The sequence below is a fragment of the Phallusia mammillata genome, chromosome 8 (assembly GCF_965637545.1).
Source record: "Phallusia mammillata chromosome 8, kaPhaMamm4.hap1.1, whole genome shotgun sequence".
NCBI lineage: Eukaryota > Metazoa > Chordata > Ascidiacea > Phlebobranchia > Ascidiidae > Phallusia > Phallusia mammillata.
Window position 1 is genome coordinate 7385994 of NC_137259.1, and position 24811 is coordinate 7410804.

At 37.5% G+C, this 24811-nt stretch overlaps 1 protein-coding gene across 1 annotated transcript; it reads left to right on the forward strand.

Annotated features, from left to right (window-relative positions):
• The first annotated feature begins 11568 nt into the window (after positions 1–11568).
• On the forward strand, positions 11569–24271 carry LOC145203881 (protocadherin beta-15-like). Its single transcript, XM_080076239.1, has 19 exons — positions 11569–11771; positions 12354–12589; positions 13135–13315; positions 14324–14440; positions 14825–14958; positions 15786–15991; positions 16698–16843; positions 17125–17265; positions 17672–17789; positions 18387–18561; positions 18988–19155; positions 19637–19813; positions 20385–20573; positions 20689–20937; positions 21391–21521; positions 22008–22146; positions 22604–22673; positions 22868–23020; positions 23219–24271. The coding sequence occupies exons 1-19, from the start codon at positions 11651–11653 to the stop codon at positions 23599–23601; spliced, it is 3234 nt and encodes a 1077-aa protein (XP_079932365.1). The 5' UTR covers positions 11569–11650; the 3' UTR covers positions 23602–24271.
• Positions 24272–24811: the final 540 nt, after the last annotated feature.

Here is a 24811-nt window from a genome sequence, read left to right on the forward strand (position 1 = left end):
CTTTGTGTGGTGCAAAATGGGGAATTAAGAAAATGTTCTGTTTTCAATTTGGCTGCTCTCTATAGTGTGTGGGACAATTTGTTTCAGGGCATAAGTCTGACTTAAAATTGTTTTTTGTCCTTTTTGACTTTGTTTTTACGTTGATGCTATGTTCTGAAAACTTTGTCTAGATAATTTTTAGGGGGTTCTTGTTTATCTAATTACTTCAAAGGGATTTAACGCTATGTATGGAACTCACTGTTTTAAGACCTTGTGGTTTATACTGGAAGTGAGTACTACTCCTTTTTGGAAGCAAAACCGTTGCTAATCTACAGTTTTAAGCAAATCCAATACGGGTTTGGTAGCTCGCCTTTTCGGAAATTTGTTCACGTTGGCTTTTAAGTTGAGTTCCAGCCAGGAAACGTTAGGATAAAACCTGAGGCTTCTTTTTTGCGGGGTAAAAAGCGCGTGTTTGAGCTAATCCATGTTTAGTTCTCTAAAAAGTTTTGTAATCAACCGAGCATGACGAGCGTTACGCTTGATAAAGCACAAGCACAATGCGCATTACTTGCGTAATCAGAAGATCGATTTTTTTTCGACTTCGGCCGGCCAGCAGCAGGACATGCGTAAAATTGGCAGCGGTGCCTTATTTGCGCATTACGTGAGGCGCAATTTCTGGAATTAAGTTGTCAACGAGATCTCTTGGCCGCCAGCTTCGACCCTGAGCGGATCAAAGCGATTCGCGCTGTATTGGTTTGCGGCTATTAGCTTTCAGCAAACAGATGTTTTAGTTGACCACTGCTCTCCCACACCAAGATTTCGTCATGTCTATAAATGATGCTATTACGCGCCAGTTAAAAAAATGTTACTTTGTAATTATAGTATGTATGCGTTTTTTTTCATCTCCATGTTTTGAACGTGCTAAACGCAGCTCTACACGAGCCAATAAGGTTTTTGAAATTGTCAAAACGTCTTGAAACGCTTTGTCCAATAGATTTGGACTTTAAATTGTTTCCCCATAAGAGATTAAAAAAGGGTGTAGACAATAATAAGATTTTAGGATTTTACGCGATAAATTTCAAAACTTTAAGGAATGCAGTTTCAAAACAGAAAAAAAAAACTGACAACAATAAAAAACGTACGTCCATACACGATAATGTCATTTTTACAGCAATTAAAATAATCGGGATTGAATGTGAGAAACGACTTTTCCATGACATCTTACAAAACACGTAAACATCCAAGAGGGCTAGGCTATGGATCAAGTTGTGTTTTTGAGCTTTTGTTGAGCTGCACACCTAGCGGTTTAACTATGATTATGCGACGACTGTGGAATTCTGTCAACCTTATACGGTTTCAACCCTGCTGGATTAAACTGTGTGTTTTAGGTTTCGGACTATATTTTCCGCAGCATAACTATTGAAACTCGATAGAAATGTGTATTAATGAAGACAGTATGGAGTTCTAAAGTTTTATCTGAATAACTTTTAAGTCCACGACTCGAGGTTAAAAACACTATCGTTTCCCATTGTGTTTAAAGATGGTTTTATATTGTCCTGAACAGAATCTATTATGGACATTTTTTTCCAAACGTTACCATTTTTGAGCTGTACGTTTGCAACTCAATATTCTCAAAAAGACTTTTCATCCAATTTTGTATTGATTCATGGTCTATCTATTGTGTCTTAGGTTTCAACATTGTTGTCAGTTTAGCTTTTTAACTGACAATATTTATTTTACGTAATTAATTTGGTGTTTAAACATCTTTTAATCATTACAAAAGTAAACAGTTTCAATGGATTAGGCTGTTTCTGGTGCCAATGTAATCATTTTTAAACCAAACTCGTTAAATGTTTAGAATGGCTTTATAATGCGGATTACTTAGTTTAACTTACAAATTTTGCGGTAATCAATATTCGCTTTACCTCCAAGTAAACCCGACAAACGCCTTTTTCCCACCATAAGCCATCTGCTATCTCCAAGGTATCGGTATTAATTAGTGAACTATGCCTGGAGATTAAGGGACGTATCATAAAAATTGATTTTTGACCGCATTTTATTGCTGACTTGTGCCCCAAGGGGACGAACTGCGATGCCCCGATTGCTCTAACGTTTTTGACTTCTCTCTTTGCTATTGACTCTCAATCCACGTTAATAACTATTACAAAGAGATGTTCTGCAGAAACCATAGGATTTACAACTGTTGGTCGGAATGTAACCCTTTAGGAATGGAATTTACGTCTTTAGGATGGAATCTCCCCAATTGCGTTGAGTGGTTTTTTTGTTTTCCATTCAGATTCAGAAGTTAGGTTTCGGACTGTAGTTTTCAGACTAAGTAGTTTATGTTTTATAATGTTGTTGTATATTTTGCAAAATAACATGTTTAGTCTGCAGCTGAGGTAGTTTTTTCTTTCTGCTTTCAAAATTGTTGTGGTTTGACTACTTTTTGTGCTAAACGACAAAACGCGTTTGTGGGGCAAGTTTCACTCCGTTTTATAAAAAATAGAAATAAATGCCGTCATTTGGTAAGTTATGACGTCATCGAGACATTTTTTGTCTTCGATTGGTAGCAAGTTGTATGCCCAAAAACTTTCTCGAAAAATCTGACTATCTTTTGCCTTAAAATCGTATAGAGCAAGAGCGTCTCTAAACGTTAATTTTTTATCAAAACAAACCCATCAGTTTTTATCAAAGGGTTTTTCACGTAGTAGCATTTGAATCGTCGGTTTTGCATTTTCGTCGACGTAGCAAAACTGCTGGACCAGGCTAAGTTGTCAAAGCCGTCAAACCCATCGTTTACAAGAAATGTCGCCAAAATCGTAGCGTCGTGCTAAGGCCGGTCAACGCAGGATCGGTTTGTTTACAAGATTAAGCGGATTACCGATGCTAAATAAGCCGCAGCAGTTGAGAAATTACGACCGTTCGGTAAAAATTCCTCTGTTCCACTGAAATTCGTGTTTGGCGTCGCCGCTTTTCAAAATCCAGTGTTTTTGACAAGCAGTTGAGGCTTTTGTTTATGCGTTGCTGCAAATTATGTAAGTTTCAGTGTCGTGTGTTGATGACAGTTTCTTTAAGTCTTGATTCCGATTTTAGGTTCCTACACTTGTTCAACGTTGGCATGATTTTGATTGCGATAGTTGTAAGCCTGTGAGGCATAGATTTAGTCAGTATGTTTGTCAAGAAGAAACATATACTTCGAATTGTCCTTATTTGAACTTGTACAATGCTGCTTCAAAGAACTAGTGTTGTCTTATACATTTTGCATTGGATGAAGTTATGCAGTTGATGTGTCGCTGAACGTTTGCAAAAGTTAATGAAGTCAACTTTTATAATAATATTTTATTACATACCAGGTTTAAACTATTTTCGTTATGTATAATTTAGCAGTGTAAGCAACGCTTAAAACCCGTTCCGTGTGATGTTTTTGCCATTTGAAGACAGTCGAAAACGGCAAATTTACAAAGCAGGCAAGCTTTGTAATTCAACAGTATTTGTTGAGTCTAGCGTTTCCCAAACCTAATAAGTCGTGCACTAATTTTGACTTAGTACAGTAATTCGAAAATTCAATGAAAATTTTAAATAAAAGTTGCGTGTTGTGAGGCGGTCACATGACAACTTTTACAGATTCATATGAGTCGGTGGCATCAAAATTTTGGAAACACTGGTTCATATATGTTTAAACGTTTGAAAGGTAAAATATTCCCGGTGCATGGATAAGAAATTCCCACGGCGTGTATAGTGGTGTCCCTCCATAGGGGGACATCATCACACACCGACATTTTGCCGATAAATCGCACTTTCATGTGCATCCCATGCATAACGGGTCCTGTGGGATTTGTGCGTGCGCATATTTCTGCTGTAATGTCTGTTTACGTCACAAGCCAAGTAATCGCTCATTGCGTATGACGTCACTCTGTGCAGTTTTCATTTGGGGTTGAGGTTTTTAGGTGAAACGTCGATATCAAAATAGATTTTCAGCGTTGTGAAGTGAAATACTTTGAAAGTTAATTATGGGTCCCCTTCCCTGAAGGGGACACATATTGATTTTACTCAAAATGTTTTGTTTTTTTTTCTTTTTTTTTCTTTTTTTTTCTTATTTTTTCTTCTCCCCAAAGTTTGTCCGACTCGTTTTTCCATCAAATCCTTGATGGATTTGGATGAAATTTACACAGATGGTAGATGTAGTTATGTAGATGTGCATCCCACTTTGTTTTTGTTGATAACCCCAGTATTTACCCCGCTAGCCCCCTAAAATGGGTATTTTTTCCCCGAAGTTTGTCCGACTCGTTTTTCCATCAAATGTTTGATGGATTTGGCTGAAATTTACACAGATGGTAGATGTAGTTATGTAGATGTGCATCCCACTTTGTTTTTGTTGATAACCCCAGTATTTACCCCGCTCGCCCCCTAAAATGGGTGTTTTTACCCCGAAGTTTGTCCGACTCGTTTTACCATCAAATGTTTGATGGATTTGGCTCAAATTTACACAGATGGTAGATATAGTTATGTAGATGTGCATCCCACTTTGTTTTGTTGATAACCCCGTTATTTACCCTGTTAGCCCCCTAAAATGGGTGAGTTTTTAAACAGTGTCAGAATTGGCTGAAATTTGGATTTCTTGTATAGTATGCCATTTATATGTGTCGATTGTTGCGTTCAACCCTGTAGTCCTAACATTTACCCCACAAGCCCCTAAAGTGTAAAACGTATTTGTATGTTACTGGTCACCACAAACGAAAGATTTCTTTGGAGCAATAGTGTTACAAGGGCAACCATTTGTATGTTGCTCATTGGTGGGTTGCTTGGTGGTCGTTTTTGCGCCATGGCAGTTAGGCGCTTGTTAACAGCCCTATGACGTCAGAAACATTAACGGTTGTTGCTCAAAACACCTCTAGTGGTCGAAATTTTAAACATTGGCGGATTGGGCTGAAATTTTGCAGTACTATTCATTGAGTCATTGTGGTTTTTACATATTTTTTAGTTTGTGTGTCGAACCCAATTAGTTGCTCTACTAGCCCCCTAAAATGGGTCAGTTTTTTAAAACGTTAAATAGGACATACTTCAAACAATATCTGGGGTGAATCTAATTTTATAGCTTGTATTCTACATAGTATTATTATTTAAGCCCAGTGCCGATCACTGTGTTTTACCTTACATCACCCGACTTTCTCATGGTTGTCTCTTGAATTGCATTATTTTCAACTTTACATTTGTGGGGACCCATGAGTTTTTGCCTGCAGAAACGACTAAAGTTATAAAAGACGATGGCTAATATGGGACCCAATACAAAATAAGCATAGGAAATATATTTATGTTTCAAAATAGGTTATAGTGTATATGCAAGGGCAATATGTGCTAAGCCACCCTTCTAGTTGAAAAGACATGGTTAAGTGCATAAAAGTCGTTAGAAACAGCATAAAACGTTTAAAGCCTTGCGTACAACGTGTCTCATGTACAAACAACCATTTTACTTTGGCCCTAACATCCCATGCCAATAAGACGTGATTCTGGGTTTGTTCTGATACCAAAAGCACGGTATTACAACAAAACCTGTTTAACGCCACTTCGTAAATCGTCCTCTGATGAGTTTTAGTTGGTCACATCTGTCAGCACTCGAAAAAAGCCAGTCGTTTTAGTGCCAAGGGGGTCCAGCAGCTCAAGTCATGCATGTATGCAGGTGTGCGGTCATTGCAACTTTTGAAACTGACGGCCTAATTGGGTCTGGTCACGCTAATGGTCCGACTTAGGGATTAACGACAATTACGTTGTTGCTACTAATTTTAAGTGCATTTACTAGCAGTCAATCTGAACAAAACGTGTACAAACAGAATATTTCTGAATATGTTCAAAAGACGTTTTAGCAGAAACATTTGGACTAATACTGGTGTCGAGAATTTCTTTGTTGGTAAAAAGACGCTTTTTAAAATTGCGAAAATTTTGCAGGCTATGTTGGTTAAGCTGTTCTGCATCTGAATGATTGGTATTTTTGAGGATTTGAGAAATTAAAAGTAAAGTAACATGTGGTGCAAAATTTTTTTAAACCATTATTCCGAATTTTGCTCTTTCTGGTAATGTATAAAATCACAAAAAGATAGTAAATGTCGGTTAACGCTTAACATAAGAATTCAGGAAAGGAAAGCTTTCTTAGTTTACACAACAGCGTCAACAGCGTAGACGCCGTGCAGAAGCCATGCAGAAAAATGCCTTGTTTTTCCAGATGGAAGCTGGCGCGTTTTAGAGTGTTGGGGGTACAACACGGTCCAGTGCCAGGCAAGTGTAGAATTACCCGTCTATGACTAAACGCCAAGCACTGACCGTGCAAAAGTGACTCGACTCTCTCCCCTTGACGCTTTTTCCCGTGACTTGTATTGTTCTGTTAAACTGTTCAAGGAAACAGATTTGTCAGTGCAGGCCAAACGGTAATAAGGGCATGCGACTTTTTTGGTGATTTTTTAAGCAAGTAAACCTGGACTGTGATTATTAGTGGGAATTGTAAACTATACCACGGTTTATTGCTATATGTTAGTGTTTATTTCAGCATGTTGATTGGAAACGCCATACAAACTGTCTAGTTCGTGTGTTGTGTTACGTATTTTGATCGCACGAAAAGTTCATAGGTAATTTTGGTTGTGTTGTGAATACTTGGTTGCTTTGACCAGCGAATTTGACAGTTTTTACAGAATGCACTGGATGCAGATATATTTAGCAGACAAAAGCTAACAATGCGAATCGCGATATAGTTTTGGGCCTTGATAATATTTGTTTGTTTCTGATTTTTAATTCAAAGGTGGTGAGTTTATTTAGGTTTAAGTTATATGAATCGAGAATCTTGGTAATGTCAAATGTTTGATACAGAAAAGATTTAGATGGTAAAAGAAATTCTAAAGGAAGCAGCTTAGCCTGCGTTTGTATACTGCAGATTCTCTATTTTCAAACCAGACATGAACCATCGAAAGTGCAGTGCAGTTGTGTCACAAAAAAGTACCACCTGTCAATTGTTCTACATAAGAGTCGCAATTGTCTTCCGTGACAGAACTTTGTAGTCTAAATATACGACGCGCCAAGTTTCTCACCGAATCCGTCCGCCTTAATTTAGGTTCACAGTCGGGTTACACTGTCAAGGAAGTTTTTGAAGCACTGAGAGCAACGGGGTAAACTAGGGAAGATATCAGGTAGCAAAGACCGTGAGACAATAGAAGTACCTTGGATGGGTGCTGACATTTTGTATAGCACCTCAATTCACTGTGGTCGTGTAGAGGTCGAACTCTTGCTCAAAGTACCACACGCAATGTAGGTGCGTGCAGCGCTGTTGGTGGCCATTTCTTTGCCAAGAATGTTCTTTTGCGATGCGTACGTTTAAACAATTAATTTGTATAATGTATGACAGGGGTTCTTAACCTGGGGTGCACGCACCCCCAAGGGGTGCGAGAACTGTTCCTAGGGGGTGCGGGGATGCTGAATCATTAAGGTTGGTAAGGTCTATTCTATTTAAGCAATTACAGAAGGGGGAGCGAAGATTGGTTAGTGATTTGAAAGAGGGTGCGAAAATTGGTTGGTGATTTGAAAGGGATGCAGCAAGGAAAAAAGGTTAAGAACCACTGATGTATGATTATGTGTATGATTCTGTTTCTATTCGGTTTGCTTTGAAAGTAAAAGTCGGGTAATTTTCATTGCTTATTTTCCACAGGAAAACCGTTTCAAACGTCACATTCTTTGTAAATTTATTGTTTTTTTTTAAATAAATGGACAATGATGCGCATTTTATACTAAACCGTTGTAACTTTGAACATTTGTCACCAAAGGTTTAAATGCACCAATAAGTTATATCCGAAATTTACCTCTAAAACTAATAAATTCCGCTTTATTACCAAAGTATTATGACCCTAACTTCATTAGCTGAATTTGCTATACACATGCAGGCAAATATCACATGTTGGATAATTGACAGATTCTCAACTAACAGAGGTCACAGAAACCACCACTTTGGGCTGATATTGTTTGTTTTGAGCGATTGTCGAAGCGTAAAACGGCAATAGGTCGTCCTGTTCCAGTGCTTTACCACTCGTCGTTGCGGTTAAGATTATCAAATCTAAACGCAATTAGAAGAGTAACCCGATCTTAAGGGATTACGTGAATGTTATGTGCTGATCGTAGACTATTTATAAGTCACAAGTCACTCGTTTTTAGACTGCTTGATGGTATGTAAAATATTCGTTTATGATTGTTTGGTGCTTGGTTTATCAAATCAAAAGGCATTTATAAGGGAAATTGAAGAATTCATTTTTAGCCTGAACTTGATTACATAGTGGAGTGTAAACATGAAATAAAATTACCGTTTTCCCATTCAAATTCACATTTTAACTTTTAAAGAATTGTTTATTTGGTCCTTATTGTAGCGTTATTTCCATTTTACTCTAGGACAAACAGAGGGAAACAACGTTCTTTATCTAATAATAGAAACGTTTTTCAAAACAATTACAGAATAGGTGACAGTTTTTTAATGCAAACACAACAAAATAAACGCTTAGTGCAATAAACATGCGTTTTGATTGCAACCCAGTCGAACTTCACGAAAACAACTTTATTTTATCTTTACACATGCAACCAAGCATTTTATTTGCTTTTTGGTATGTGGTCTTAAAACCTAATACAAAACGAGTGTTAAAAGGCTCCAGGCTTAACAGTTCTACCCCTTGTTTTTTCTTCTACCGTTGAACCGAATCCCACTGCTTTTCTGTCGGTTTTAGGTTTCAAACTTTTCGATTGGCGAACGTACACGAACCGCATCGGGTTTGCGAACTCGGCGAAACGCTATTTGTCGCTTCAAAGCAGGAAAATGTGATGTAAACAGACTACAAGAAAATTGTAGACGCATTCTCTTGTTGTGGTAGTAACGTCTCTAAACTTTCTTTAGTAATTTCCAATAAGTTTTTAAGGAACTAAAATTGTTTTAAAGCGATGTGCTTGTTTGTAAAAATTGTCTTGTGAAAGTTATTACCCCACTTTTTTGCGAATAAAAATCCCAATAAATAAATGCACAATGTTTGTTTGAAGCGTGCTTTAAGTATAGCCTGTGCTCTGTAACTTGGATCTAAAACCCTTTAGAAATAAGTTTATTAATATTACATTAGCATAAAGCAGAAAAACAAATTTATATTCGTTCAAATGAAACCAACTGGCCCTGTTTTAACCAAGGATTTTATCGTCCATTGCTTTTCCTGTTTTATAGTTGAATAAATGTAAACAGTGATCGTTATTCGAAGTCCTGCTGTTTATGGTTTTGATTCACTATTAAAACTGTTAAACAAATTTGTAGTTTAACTGGTGTGATGCAAAACGAATTACTAATTGTTTTTTTTAAGAACTTAATTTGGCTGACGTTGTGCCCACCTGAACGGCAGGGCTTCTTCAGAGCAATTAAGTGAAATATATGCCACCACACAAGCGAAAACGCCGCACCATTTAAATTTTAAACGACAAATTTGTGAAATATGCAATCTGGTGGACGAAACGCTCAGTGTTGTCTATTATAACTGTTGTTATGTCAATATTCTTACGATACGAAATCATTCATATCTGATGATGGCATGAGCATTTTCCGAAACGTTTGAACAATAAAGTATGTCGCTTTTTACGTTTATTTGGCCCGTAATTTTCATCATTGAACTTGTGAACAGATCCGTATATAGTATTCCAAAATACGAAATCATTCAACGAATGCCAATGTGATTAGAATTAACCACAACTAACACCTCAAGTTGGTTCACATTTGTCTTTGCGTGCGTGCGGATGCGCCTGTTTTGCCTCTTGCTATTTTCTTTCATGTAACCCAGTAAGTTCTCTGCACTTAGAGTTGCATTGCTCCATGAACTGCCAGGGTTATCAGCAGCAAACTCATCGCACGGGCACGAAGTTTAAATAAAAGAGGGATTTTCTTTTGAGATTTTGGTGTCTGTGTGTAGAGTGCTTGTTACTACGGGAGAAAATGTGATACGATAGTGGTGGCTTTGTTTTAACTTTAGTGTTCTATGGGAAAATCAAATTGGGCTGAGATTTTTTTGCTTTGTTTCGCTTAACGAATTTGTTCCCTGTAAGGTTTTTATTGTCGGCATTTGCTGTCCTGAAAAAGGGGAATAAAATGACCACTATACATGACAAGTTTATTATTTCATTTTTTAACAACCAATTCAACACAAAACGATAAAACATTTATAAAAACTATACAAAGACAGTTAATTTTAATGTAATTAGGCGGGTCTATTGAAATAAGTAAAAAAAGTTGCCATAAAAGCACATTATGGGTCAGCCGACTAAGACCCTAAAACTGGACACTTCGAAACATAACATTTACAACCAAATTGTTTCGAAAGAGTGTTAAGCTTAAAAAGTATGTGTTTTGTGCCGTGTCTTTAAATTTAGCTGACAATGTTTCCACTTTTCCGTTACGCAATCGTTGATTACGAATTCACAAATTTACTGCCAAATCGAATGCCTGCCAATTATCTTACATCGATTATTTAACTTCTTAAACGCACGCTGAAATCGGATTAGATTCATCGTAAAGTGGAATCGGAAGTAATGATTTTGTGAGCGCGTGTTTGAAGTGCTTTAACAATAGCTGGTAATCGAATCAGTGCGCGAACAAAGAACTGTTGTTGCACCAGTGCTAGTAATTTTCACCGCAGCAGAAACGCATGCACTTGCCTTGACTTTAGGCCAAATAAATTGTTACAATAGGAGAATCTGTTTTCAATTTTACGTGGTGGTAAACGCATTAAACTAAAATTAAATGACGAATAAAAGTTTCCGAATCTTAAGAAAAATTGATGAAAAATCATTACTGCTAAAATGTTGTGATTAATTAATGTTCATTTTATATCTTATGTAGAATTATATTGCATCTTTTCAGATGATTTTTAACTAAAAGTTCATTTGAACAACTTTTTATGTGGTTTGTTGAACTTGTTTTGTTGTTGTTGCACACACCTATTGTCATGCTCTCAAATCATGCAGATAAAACCCAAACGTTGGAACATTTTTAAGATTTTCCCGATTTTAGTTCTAACAAAATGGTTTCACTTCGCTCTTGTTGGTGTAAACGAGGACCTTTGAGCCCCACACACATGGTGTTGGGTAAGTGGGACCCCTCGTACCCCCGTTTGATCCAGGGGTCACTCTTAGTTACGCATAAGCTTGTTGAAAACACACACACAAATCACTGTGTGCAAAGAAAGTTTTGTTTGTTGTGTTGAAAAGCGAGGAAACCAAGCAAAACGCAGTCGCCATGTCTAAGTCAATTCCTTAAACACTTCTTGAGATTACAGTAGCTTGTTTACGTCAATTTAAAGGTCATATTTGGTAAAATTCTCATGACCACTCAAGATTTGGTAAATTTGCTAAGAATGAACTTATACCATTTGCAATATAGTACACTGACAGCTAGAATTTGTTTTTTGTTTACCGCTTTAACCATTATGCAAACCTCATTTTTGATAGTAATTACAAAGTAGTTTTGCATTTGGCAAACATTAAAATTTTGTCACGAATACTTTGCTAAATAAGTGCATTTTTCATTTATTACCAGCCACATACTAAGATCAAATATTTGTAAAATGTGTATAACGTTGTGAAAAAAAAACATTGGGATATTGCTGAACAACCGCCACTTGAAATGGAATTATTTACGACTGACATCTTTGGAAAGCTTTTATTACTCCTCGCTTTAAATCACGTGACTTTTACAAGAGCCAATGAGAGTCGACGAATCACGCGGTCAGAGGAAAGACCTGCAGGTATGATGCAATAACTCAAAACTGATTTTTTAGCACTTTGGCCCTAAATTAGTGGTTCTCAACTCAATCATATACTGATCGCGTACCACCTAACGACTTTTCCTGTCGCTGTGTAACACCTAATCCTAAACCCTGTTTATATGGGTAGATAAAGAGTTCTTCTTGATTACATTAGCAAATTTATGAAACCAGCAAGGTTAGCATATCCTAAAAAACGTCCAAAACACGGGTTTTGCACAAAACTAGGGCTGATCAGTTGGGTCAGTTAAGCAGCATTTCTTGATGTCAATTGAATTAAGTATGTCTGAAAGCTACGTACATACCACCTCAACAGCCCTGGCGTGTCACTAGTGCTACTTATACCACAGGTTGACCACTGCTGTAATGGCTTCACATTTTCACAGAATTTTCGTTTTATTTTCATCAACCGTTATCGAAGTTAACAACGAGTTGAAACGTTCTGAAATTAACAGTCGTGTTTCGTTATTAAAATATTTTGATAAAAAACTGCACTTTCTTGCATCTAGAGAGTTTTAACATTATTTTTTTTACAAATTTAAAGAAAGCTTTGTTTCATTTTAGGTTCGACTATTGTTGATATTCGTAATATTCTCGCCTCGCCCGTAGCGGAAACCCCGAATGCAAAATTCAAGATCTTGGAGCAGGAATTGAAATATCCTGTGAACCGTCCTCCTCCCCCGAACTCGAAACAGCGCGAGTTTCTGTTTGTTACATCACAAGGGGAGGTGAAACAACGCGAGAAGTGGGATCGTGATGAAATGTGTGGAGATGTCGTTGATTGCTACATAGAAGCCCGCGTAAGTGACTTTAAATAACCGTTTTTGCATTCTACATTGATTAGCTTTATTCAACGCAAACAACAATTTCAAATAAAAAGGATACAGCACAAAAAGTTAAGTGCAGATTCCGTAAACCTCGGTTAAACCGGATTCGGTTAGGATCTTTGCCCAATCCGAACAATTTTTTTGGTCCAACGGGTCCGGATTGACCGAGGTTTGTGCTATCTGCATTTAACTTTTGTGCTGTAGCCTGTTTAGTTTTGTTTAATCACTGCCCAAAAAGTACATTCGATTTCAATGTTGAAAGGAGATTAAGGACATAAAAATAATAAAAAACTATACTTTCAAGTTTTGGGGGTGAAAAAAAAAAACGGTTTTTGGTACCACTTTGCCGGAATATTCCAGTTTTAAACTAGTTTTTGGTCGGTTACTGCCTCCTGCCGAACTTTATTCGATTTTAGGGTTTCAAAAATTTAAAAAAATACGATATGTGTGGGTTATCCCCGAAATATTCTAGTTTTAAGCGTTAATTCCCAGTTTGAACTCGTCAAATTTCTACATAGGTTATAATGCGACCCAAGAATCACGATCTCCGCTGGTTGGAGCTAAAGATTTACATCGATGACGTCAACGATCATGATCCTCATTTTCGTTCGTCGGTGATTGACCTTGAGTTACCTGAAACCGCGCCACTTAATCACGTGATCAATCTAGATCGTTACCAAGCAACCGATGACGACATAGGTCAGTATTGATTTTTTGTGCATTGTTTTTATAGTTGTTTATTTTAAGTGAGTGATTTGCTGGATAAATCAGTTTAATAACTTTAAAGTTTTAGGTTTTTGTTTGTACACAGCATTATATTACTGAGCGGCTTCCGCATGACATTAAATTCTTTTTATGTCTTCGGGCCCCGTGTGCTAAAGGAAATAGCTACAGCGACTAACATAGGCAAATGATCAAAAATCACACACAAAACAAGTACCTGTACACATTAAAGTTTGAACCCATATATTTTATACCAGTTTTTTGCACTGAAATGCTAAATACTTGCGTTGTTTTTCCCCTGCATGATAGTGTATCTAGATCGCTATCTCTCACGTTTTGTCGCAAATCTCTAAGTTTGGCAAGTCTTCAACCTTCCACGTTTATGCGGTTCACCACATTGTATACATTTGGGCTAGGCGTGTTTTTCACACGTTTTTTACGTTAAAGCGAGTTGTGTTTGCTTACAGTAATTTGTGAGAATGAAAACAATAACGATGAAACGGTAGAATATGTAAATTTAGGGCTTGCTCCAGTGCATTTGGTCTCTGGTTGCAACCGCTGGCGGTTGAAGTATAAACGAGCAGATGCTTTGGGACTATTCCGTAATACTGAAATTTAAATGCTGATTTCTTCAATCCTTAATCTGAGGTCGCTTTCTCTACTACTGTTGTTTTCTGTCTAATCCAGTTTTGTCAGACAAAGTTTTTGCACAAGGGTTTTGAATGGAAATTTGTAAATGAAAAAAAGGAATCGTGGGGTAAACTGGCTTCTGTTTGACCCTAACAAATATTTCGGACAAGTAACATGGCCCAGGAGTATATTACATCTATTCACAAACAATTTCCGTCATTCATGACTTCCAGTATCCCCTAAGTATGCAAGCTGTTGGTATAAACCTATAAAATCTGCCACATCTATGTTGATTATTTTGTATTCATTTCTTGTTGAAGTAATAGGAAAAATAAATCATGATTTGTTGTTTAGGCAACAACTCGATGTTGACGTACACCCTGTCGCCTAGCAACGGCAACTTTGTATTGCGTCACGTGATTTCTGGTACTGGACTTTCCCAGCTTGAACTGGTTTTAGTCAAGGAGCTAGGTAAGAAAAAAGTCAAACACGACCATTAATTAGATTATGTACACTTTTTGTGAATATTTTCTGTAAAAATGTCAACTAATGTACAGGGACTGAAAGCAATTGTCTAAAAAGAAATACTAACTATGGTTTGGTTTGTTAATTTTCTAAATAATTCGAGGATTTGAATGATATTGTTGCGTCAAATGGTTTGTTGGGGGAAGCGGATTGCACAAATGTTTAAATAACTTATTGTGTCAAAATTTAAAGCGACTCTTTGTTTCAATGAGTCATTATGTATTCTTTAAAATCTACCTTATTATTGTGAACAATATAAAGGACATAGCATCTAGTCCGGTTTTAATTTTATTTAAACTGTAGAAGTGTTAACTATTAATGCATTTTTAGATTATGAAAAAATTCGAGTTCACCGTTTCACGCTCACGGCTCACGATCACGGTGTGCCATCACGATCATCAAGTGTTCGACTGAAAATCAGCGTCATCAACACGAATGATAACGCTCCACGCTTTGAAAAGAAGGTAACAAAACATTGAACTAACAAAGCATTCTGTAAACAACATATATCTATGTGCAATAAATCTGCTTTAGTTTAAGCATCTCACGTTAATGCTCGGTGCGTTATGACGTCACAAAAACTCCCCTTTCTACGTTAGTTTCAACTCTACAAGGTCTTTTAAGTCACCAGCGGTGTATTACGCTGTAGCATACCCACGAAGTGGGCGTTTTTCCACCATCTAATTATTAGATGTATTAGATTCTAATCATCAAAAAACAGCGATGCTCGGTACCGAGTACTCGGGTTCTGGCTCGCCTCGGCCCGGCCCGGCCCGGCCCATCCCTACTAGGTGCAAAAGGTGTTTTTTCTAATGACTGGTGATGTTTACTTTAATATTTACTTAAAGTCTTACAATTTCTTGTTCTATCGCTATGCTCAGAGAGCTAATAAAAAACCAAGTATCTTTTTAATAATTATTTCCTAATAATTCCGTTTTGCCAATTTAGTAACTAACATGTGTATACTTCGACCCCTTTGGCCACGCCACTGGTTAAAAATGCACACATTTTCTGGAGCCTATCGTATTACATGCTTAGGCCTATTAAGATTTTTCTTTGTGGGGTTCCGCAAAATTTAACAAAATACTTCAAGGGTTCCGTGCCACTAAAAAGGTTGAAGAGCACTGATCTAAATGTTGAAACAGTTTTGCTCGATTAGTGTGAAATCTTTGGGGTAAATTTGGTCTTTAAAAACGGGCTTGAAAAGTGGTAAACGAGACAAAAATGGTGAAGAATCTCTGCCTTATATTACATAAAGTTTGTTTAATTTTTGCAACATGATTTTTTGTAGGTTTACGAAGTAACACTGAAAGAAGACAGCTCTCCTGGGACGATAATAGAAAGAGTTGTAGCCACCGATGAAGAAAGTGACGTCATCAGGTACGCGGTGACCGGAAGTAGTGACGGAAGTGACGGCGAGTCTTGGCCGGTAGAAGTGGATGAGAGCACAGGATTTGTGAAATTGAACACAAAGTTGGATCATAAACGTCACAATGGGTAAGTATTGTTTGTGAAAATTTTACCACGTGGTTGTTTGTGATTGAATGTTTTTTTTTTGATAATTATACTAAGCTTTTGCACGTATAGTGGGTTTTCCAACAAACTTGATGCATATATGGCAAATATTGTTTTATTCAGGCGTAAACCTCATTCAATTCTAAGTTCTATTGACATTTTAACTTTTATTAGCCAAAATAATGTAGGCAAATTTTTGGCAAATGCATTTAAAAGACATGGTTTGTTAAATGAACCTTGTTTAGAAATACGCGTAGAGTCAGCAATAAAAATGTCATAAAACGTGTGTAATGCATTTGGGCTGTTTTGCATCGTTACTTTAACTCAGTAGTGGTAATTTGAGAAATATGGTAACATAGATGTTTTCTTGTTTTAATTAATATTTTTGTTGGATGTGGTGTCGTTGGTATAAAATATAACTTCGATTTTGGACAGATGTAGCGATTTTGTACGCTTGCAAAAAATGTATTCCTTGTGTACAAAGATCTCAAACAAGCAGTTACATTTTTAATCAAGTAGCTGTACTTACTTTATCAACACTAATAAAATATTTTACATTGGGTCAATGAGCTACTAATAGTACAACTTGACACAGTCAGGAATGCACATAGAAAACCGTAGCGAACTATGCAATTTTGGTGAAACAAGGTGAATGTATGACGTTTTTAACGCGGCATCAAATTTTCAGGCTTCGCATATTGATTGAGGCAAGCGACATGGATCCAGTGAAAGCGAAAACTGCCAAAGCTGTGCTTGTTCTCACTGTAACAGATGTTAATGACAACAAACCAAGTATTTCCATCAACTTTATTACAGAACACGATGGTAATAGAGGTAAAAAAAAACTTTCAAATTATCGATACCATTACAAATGAAATAAGACTCTAAGCTGAGAGCCATAATAATTTGCAAGTTTAATTTGCTTTGCAACCTTGCTGAATGTCTTAAATTTGATTTAAATATTAGCTACTGTATATGCAGTGTGAAAAAATAAGAGGATTTATTTTTTATCGCTGGCCATTTATCTTTTTCAGCAAAAGATACTTGTCTTTTTTTAGTGTTTTTAATTCGGTTTTATTGAAGTTTTATTGACGTCACGTATGTATTTTTTGTAGCTTACGTCACGGAGTCTGCTCCCAAAGGGACTTACCTCGCCCACGTGAGCGCAACGGACCGTGACCAAGGCGCTAACGGTGACGTGACAATCACTGTTGCAACTGTTGTCCCAGGAACAGAAGCACTTGGAAATTTAACAGGTTTGTGCTTTGGCATTTTTACCCCTTAAACCAGTGGTTCTCAACTCGTTTCGAGCCATGGACCACCGCCCCAGTAAAAATAATAACGTCGACCATTTCGTTTTGGAGCAAGATTAAAGTACGCATACGAAACAACCATTAACCGATGTTCAAGAAATGAGATACAATTATTAACAGCTAACATTTTGATGCTCTTTTAATATATACTATGCAATCATCTCTAGTTTGTCAATAAATTTAGTGGACCACCCAAAAGTCATCATGGACCACCAGTTGAGAACCACTGCCTAAAACGTTCCTAGAGCGGAACATAGGTTAAATGAGATTAGTACAGTATGTTACGAACAAAACGATTTTAAGTTTTGTGTATTGGATCTGTGTATTACATTGTTGTTGTTTTTTACAGAAAGTGGTACTTTCCATATTGAAAACAACCTCCTTGCCACCGATATTCCATTCAACAGAGAGAAACGGGGAAGATATGACGTAGTTATTTCTGCTTGCGACAACGGGACTCCCCCTAAGTAAGTTAAATCATCATTCATCAAATTTGGCTGAAAGCGTAAATATAGTGCTGTTGCCGGGCAAATTTTATAAACTATCATTTTAGTTTAACCGGCAAATATAAATAAATGATCCGACGTTTCATACGGGGCACCTTCATTAGGGTAATGTCAGCTACCCAACATATTAAGATAGTTTAACTTGAAACGTATTTACCTATTAAATAGTCCAAGGTAACGCAACAAGTATCCTTTCGGTACACACTCAATAAATATTGTTGATATTTGACAACAGTGATAACTTTTATGTAACACTCATTTACAAACGATTAAACGCAGCTCTGCAAGGCAATTTTTCCAGAATAATATTTAAGGGATCACGTTTGCAAAGCCATACAATAGATTGCTTGGGACATGGCATGTCACATAAGGTAATGCCGGTAAAAAATGTTCAGCGTACTTCCCTCGTTTATTGTCGCATACTTAGAACTGACAATAAAGATGGATATAATCGTGCAGTCTTTGCAATTCCTAAACGACGCACTTTATAGGAGCATCTGTTTAATGCAATAACGTAATGCAATAAGTTTTATTGTTTTAACAAAACGTTTATAACAGATGCAGTACATCGGGAATAGTAATCATAATCTTGGATGAAAATGAATTTGAGCCAACTTTCCAACATCTGGACATAAGTAGAGAACTCCCGGAAGATACTGATGTTGGTTCGGTGATAGCTGTTGCACATGCTACTGATGGAGACTCGGAAAATTCCCCGGCCTGGCGATTAACAGTGAGTCGTTTTAGAGTTTCTCGTTTTTTTGTTATCGCATTGTAGGGTTGTTGTTTTTTTTCTTTTTTGTTGAACTTGCACTCAATGTTTTTTCATTTAATATGTTTTAATACTTTAGTATAAAACAAATTGCCAGCGAAGTTGAATAAAATGTATTCATTTTATTGAACAGACGTTTCGACAAAAGGCAATGTTCTAATTTTTTTCTCTTAAAAGGTACATTTGCACGGCGAATGAATTTTGACAGAAAGTTTTTAACAAATCACCCTTAGTAATCTAAAATTCGATTAGGTTTTTAGTTTATAGGTTTCATTCAATAAGTTTCATTCAAGCAAAATGGCGATGCTCTCCACCAAATGCACAACTACTAACATGGACCAGCCCTTACAACTTTACTAAAACAACACGCTTTGATTTCGTTCACAGGACGATGGAGTTGAACCTTCGACAAATGGTGAAATATCATACAGTCTGACCCTGTCCAATGTGGCTGGCACCAACAAAGGACTTTCTCCTCCAATTATGATTGATTCAGCCACCGGAAAGATTACGCTCATCCGACATTTCGACTACGAAGAGTGCAGCACGTGGAAGGTGACGTCATAATTGTGTTGCTTATTACGTAATAGGGGAAAACGAATCGTGCAATAATACCGGTTTGAAGGGAGTAAATAGGTTACAAAGATAAAAGTTTTAAAATACTTTTAAATGTGCACAAAAATATGTAGCACATCTCACTGAGATGAATATATTCATACTGGGGTCAGGTCTGAAGCGGCAACGGTGCTTGTGATTCGAATTTCGGTTTCACCACTGAGCCTGTGTAGCTCAGTTGGTAGAGCGCGAGTCCCGGAAAGACGCCTGTCGTGGGTTCCAAAGAAAAATCTAGCCTGTGCCTTGCCATATAGTAAAGTAATGCTCAGAAGACCGGCTGATTCAGTATGACGCCTTTAAGGCCTGGCGTACTATGACACAACTTACTAAATTTGAATTTTTTACCGTAGAAGATGAACATATATATAAGTTTTTTGCTGTAGCTGAATACACAGAACGAGTAAATATTTTTTGCTTGCAGTTCACGATTTCTGCTCGGGACGGTGGTCACCCGGTGACGCTAGAGAGTCGCCGCACTCTCACAATCCACGTGACTGACGTAAACGACATCCGACCGATATTTTCTCACCCTGCAAAAGACAACATGACAATATATGCAAGCACTGTGGCTAGAAACCCCGTGTTTTATACACTAAAGGTAAATTTACTCCATCTTCAAACAATGTACTCTAGAGATGACCAGTCTTTTATACTTACATCGCCAACTGCTTGTTTTAGACGCGGCCGATTTTAGTTAAAAAATAACATTACTCATTAACTATCTTTGGCACTTGATGGATATGCCTAATCAATTTGATTCGGCGGGCATAGACTAAACAAGCAAATGTATTTTCTTTGGTGTAATTTTGCGACTGATCTAGCAGCTGCTTTTTTATTGTTAAACGTCTGATTAAGTGTGTAATTGCATGATGCTTAACTTTTGGCCAATATGACAAACGCGTGCCACTGTTGGCCCTTTCCCTTTGAGTTTAGTTGCATGCAAATATCGGAGGGAAAGATAAAAAGTAAAACAGATTTTATGACTGCAATATTATGACCCCTGTAAAATTGAGGTGTTTTTTAGCCACGGGTCCAAGGTTTCACGGTGTGTAGAATTCGGTCTTGCTTTGCTGTATGTATACTTGTGTTGGTTTTATTCGATTTTTGTGGACGTTTTTTGGTGTAGCAAATTGCTACTAGCAATATGAAACGGTTTTGTTTTTACTCAGGGACGAGACTTGGACACGAAGACGCCATCAGATCTGAAATATTCCATCAAGATTTTGAGAAAAGATGGTCACCGTTTGCGTCATAGACGTTTTGCGAGAATATTCAAAGTAGATCAGATGAGCGGAAAGATGAAGTTACGTGGAAAACTAATGTCGGATGAGCTGGGGTTGTACGAAACGGTTGTAAAGGTAAAAAAATGTTTTTATTTTAGTTTTGAAACTCTTGGTTTTATCTGAATTATTATAAAGTCATTTCAAAAACTGACAACTTTTTGAAATATATTCTTACTTTCCAAACAAACAGGCCTCGGACTCTGGAATACCGCCAATGACATCATCAATGACGTTGTACATCAAGGTCATCGACACCGAGCCGCCGGCCTATTCCCCTAGTACAGGTGGCGTCATTGTGAATGATAACGAACCGATGACGTTGATCGTTGCGTGCGCGCTGGGTGGCGCAGCGGTGCTATTGATTTTGTGCGTCACTGTCGCTACCCTAGTGCTTCGGAAGAGAAGAAAAGGCAAAAAGGGAATTCAGAAGGAATATAAAGTGGGTTTGGCGATATTATTAAAGATCTAAACTGAAAGAAAATTAATTTATTTCACTTGGTTCTCCTTTAATTTCACGCTTGACTGATTAGTAAATGTGGAACATATATAGGTTGTCATTATTACTTAAGCTACTCAGTCTGGTGCTAATTTGACTCGAATCAATCTTAATTGCGTTTATCTATTTATTGTGTGCTGTGTATGTACATTTTTATTATTAACATGACTTGCCATATGTTACCACCATAACATAATACTCGGACGTAATTGTAAGTCATTTAAAGAATATAACAACGCCAATGCTCGCAAGGAATAATATTTGTTGTCATAAATTTTGTAACTGTGTATGAGTTTATCTGTGCGCTATAAATTGCTACCTCAAAAACCTGATTTTAATTTCACAAACAAGATGAATTTTCATACATTGTTGCCAACTTTATACGGTGGTTTGCAGAAAGAAGACACTGCGCACGTGGAGGAAGAACAACAACCGCTTTCAGTGCGAACCAAATCGCCAGCAAGTAGATCAGCATCATTCAGTGTTCCCGATCCAGTTGCACGAGATTCAAGAAACAATAGCCTTTGGTAAGTTCTCTCTTTGATAAATCTTTACACACAGTTTATGAATACGCTAGGGCTGGGAATCACCGTTAAAGGTAGTAACTTCCAGCAAGGCATACTCTTACTTATGTTATGTAGTGTTTAATTTTTGCATAATTGATTCTGTTAATTTAAATACTCGAGTCAAAGTACGGTATGCGAGTCGTAAGGCAGCGAGTACTGGTACCCGGTGCTCGTTACTTGAAAATTAGTATTATTTTTAACATTTTGAATTTTTTTATAGTATTATATGTTACCACATAGTCTTACCATTTTAACTAATTTTCTAGCCATAGGGTTTCTTAAGCAACACAGATACAAGGCTAATGAACCATTTTATCCGCATTTTCTACCGAGACAAATGACCCTTATTCGGTTCACTGTTGTACTTTATTACTTTTTCAATGGCTGTAAAAACAACCCTAATGCGTTGGGTCAAGTTACGAAGGTCTGTCGTTTTTGTGTTTGCAGTCTCCACATGGGACCTCGGGTTCGAAGGGCCAGTGCTAACCCTACGACCGATCTTGCATGTCAAATGTGCGATGCTCCAAATTCGCCAGGTGCTATGCAGAGATATATACATGAACAGCAAGCCCAGTTTGTCAAACAGGTGAGTTTATGATCTAAGTAATTATAAAACCGCTTTTGCAAAATAAATATTGTTTGCAGTAGAGTTGCAAGTCGGGCCGGGCTTTTGGGTCGGGTTTGGTTTGTTAACAAACGGCCCTAATTCGAGCCTGACTTCACTTTTTGTGTCCGTAATTGTTTTAAATATAATTTACCTAGTTTAGTAGCTAATTACTGGACTTCAATTAATGCCCTACAGCCCTAAAATGTCCTGTTTAGGCCATTATCTATAATTGTCCATTGTGTCTTCTTCATTATAAGCTTGTCAATCACACCGTCTGGCCTGGCCTGGCATTTTGCAAACGATTCGGGTTTCGGGCTTAAACTTTTGAAATTTCGGGCTCGCTTACAACTCTGGTTTGCAGTGTTTAAAAAATAGATCCGTTGTTATTTCACCAATGATGTCCATAACTTAATGTTTGAATGAAAAACCTTTGCAGAACAAATCACCACCTGGGGTCAAAGGTCGACCACACAAGAGAAGAATGAGCACGCAAGAACGTGGAAGCGGTAAGATTGATAACATTTTAACACAAAACTGTACTTTACCAGAATTGGCCTGACATAATTTTAGCATTGACACTACAATCTTGCGAAAAACTATGACGTGATTTTGTAAAACGTTTCTTGTTTATGACGTACGTCACATTTGAGGGTAATTGTTTTTAAATTTAGTGATAAACTTTTTAAAAAAAAATCAACAGAACCTCTTCACAATGCGACAGCTTCACCTGTCAACCATAGATCAATTCCCAACCTTGATCTTTCCAACTTAGGAGGACAGAGCATGGGGGAGCAATGTACTGAATTGTGCAAGATCTACGGACACAGCGACACCTGCTGGATGCCAAACAGCGGTAAGCGTTTTACCATTTAAAGCTTTGGCTTTAAATGGTAATGCTTTGTCCTCCTAAGTTGAGAAAAATTGTAATGTACGTGAAAGCCTAACTTAGAGGTATTTTTGACAATCTAAGGGTTGCTGTTTACAAATGTAGTTTCATGTATTATCTTGGTTATCACAGACATTGTAACATATTAAATAAATTTTATCACAGACAACATCACGAACCCGGATTTGCCAAGTCCTTCAGACGGGAAATCCCCTTGGCACGCGAAGCAGCACGCCACCAAGCGGAAGGATTCCGGCTGCTCAGTCGACACAAATTCATCCATATCATATTACAAGATGCCGCGTCGTCACCAGGGGGCACCCAACGACGGCCAGCACCTTCCCGATGTCGTCACACGCAGTCGCCACGTCACCAACAGCGACGCGTCATCACTGATGTCATCAACGAACTCGTCCGGGGCGTCATCGGGTCGCACGCCTCACACAAGGTTGCCGCCGTTTCACCACCAGATGTCGCCTGGTCACCGTCCTGCCAAGCAATCCAACAGCGACTCCGGTTATGACGTCAACCCCTCTACTGAATGTTAGGCTGACGTCATCATTTTTGATGTTGAAAGAATGGTACAGTCAAAGTAATGCAGTCATGTATTTGTGGCTTTGATAATGGAGTCCAATATTTAATTAAGGCATTCTAAAAGTATTTTCATGTTTACCAACATGTTTCAGAAAACTGTTTAATGGGTCAAGATCATATTAAACTTTATTGTCCAACCGTAAGAAATGTGTTGTTCCAATAATTTGCTCACTGTGTGTTTTCCACGCGGTTTCACTTTCTTGTGCTTTGGTTCCATTTCGTTTTTTGCTTTTCGTTTTTTTATTGTGTTCTTGTTTTTTTTGCCGCTCACTCTGAGTTCCACTTCACAAACCAAGCATTATTGCGTTCATTTTTCAAACAAGTTTCTTTGTCCATTTTTAGATGCAAAATACTGACATTTTCAGATCACCGGCACAAACTGCGTCTCCAGTTTGTATAAAACACTATTTCCACTCAAAATGACACCAACTGCACAATGTATTGCATCTTATAAAGCTTTTATTGCCAGCATTTAAGAATATTATGTGGATCGCAGGTGCCAAATGTATTCCATTATATACTTGCTTATAGCAGTGTTTTTTTGCTTTCTTATGTTTTGTGTTAGGCTGAATTTCTTTGTTCGTTTGCTCATTATAATGCACAAGTTCTTGAAAATAAACGTTTGCAAAAAAACAATTCCAGAGAAAGACATTAAACAACAGTTTTGCCGAGTTTTAATGCTGATCTTACGTCCCACTACAAAGGTAAATTTTGGTGTTTTTCTATTTATCGAAGGTTTAGCTTGATGCTTCAGTGCTGATTCCAGTTTTATGAATTATTGTTCAGCGTAACTGATTACTGGTCAATCTGGCGAACCATAGCTCAGTTAGTAGAGTGGGTCCCGAAAAGACTCATGTCGTGGATTCAAAACCCACCACAGAGAAGATTTTTCTACCCTTGCCATAACGTATAGGAATGCTTGGTGACCAGCTGATTCGGTATGACGCCTTCAAAGGGCCAGGCGTACTGTGAAAATCGAAAATGAATACAATTGCTTTTTTGGTGTTTTTGCAGCAGGAAATGAATTCACAAAAAAATACATGTAAAAAATGTGAAGTTGTTTTACAGTCGTGTTTTGTTGGCGTCTGTGCATTATGGTTAAGTCCAGCAACTCTACATGTACGCACATGCATACATGGTGGACCTAATGTTAGGAAACAGCTC

Excerpts from the sequence above, each read along its gene's own strand:
- LOC145203881 (XM_080076239.1), top strand. The coding sequence starts at position 11,651 with ATGGAATTATTTACGACTGACATCTTTGGAAAGCTTTTATTACTCCTC. Across the intron at positions 16,844-17,124 it reads AGAACACGATGGTAATAGAG|CTTACGTCACGGAGTCTGCT; the intron begins GTAAAAAAAAAC and ends TATTTTTTGTAG. Across the intron at positions 23,021-23,218 it reads CTGCTGGATGCCAAACAGCG|ACAACATCACGAACCCGGAT; the intron begins GTAAGCGTTTTA and ends ATTTTATCACAG.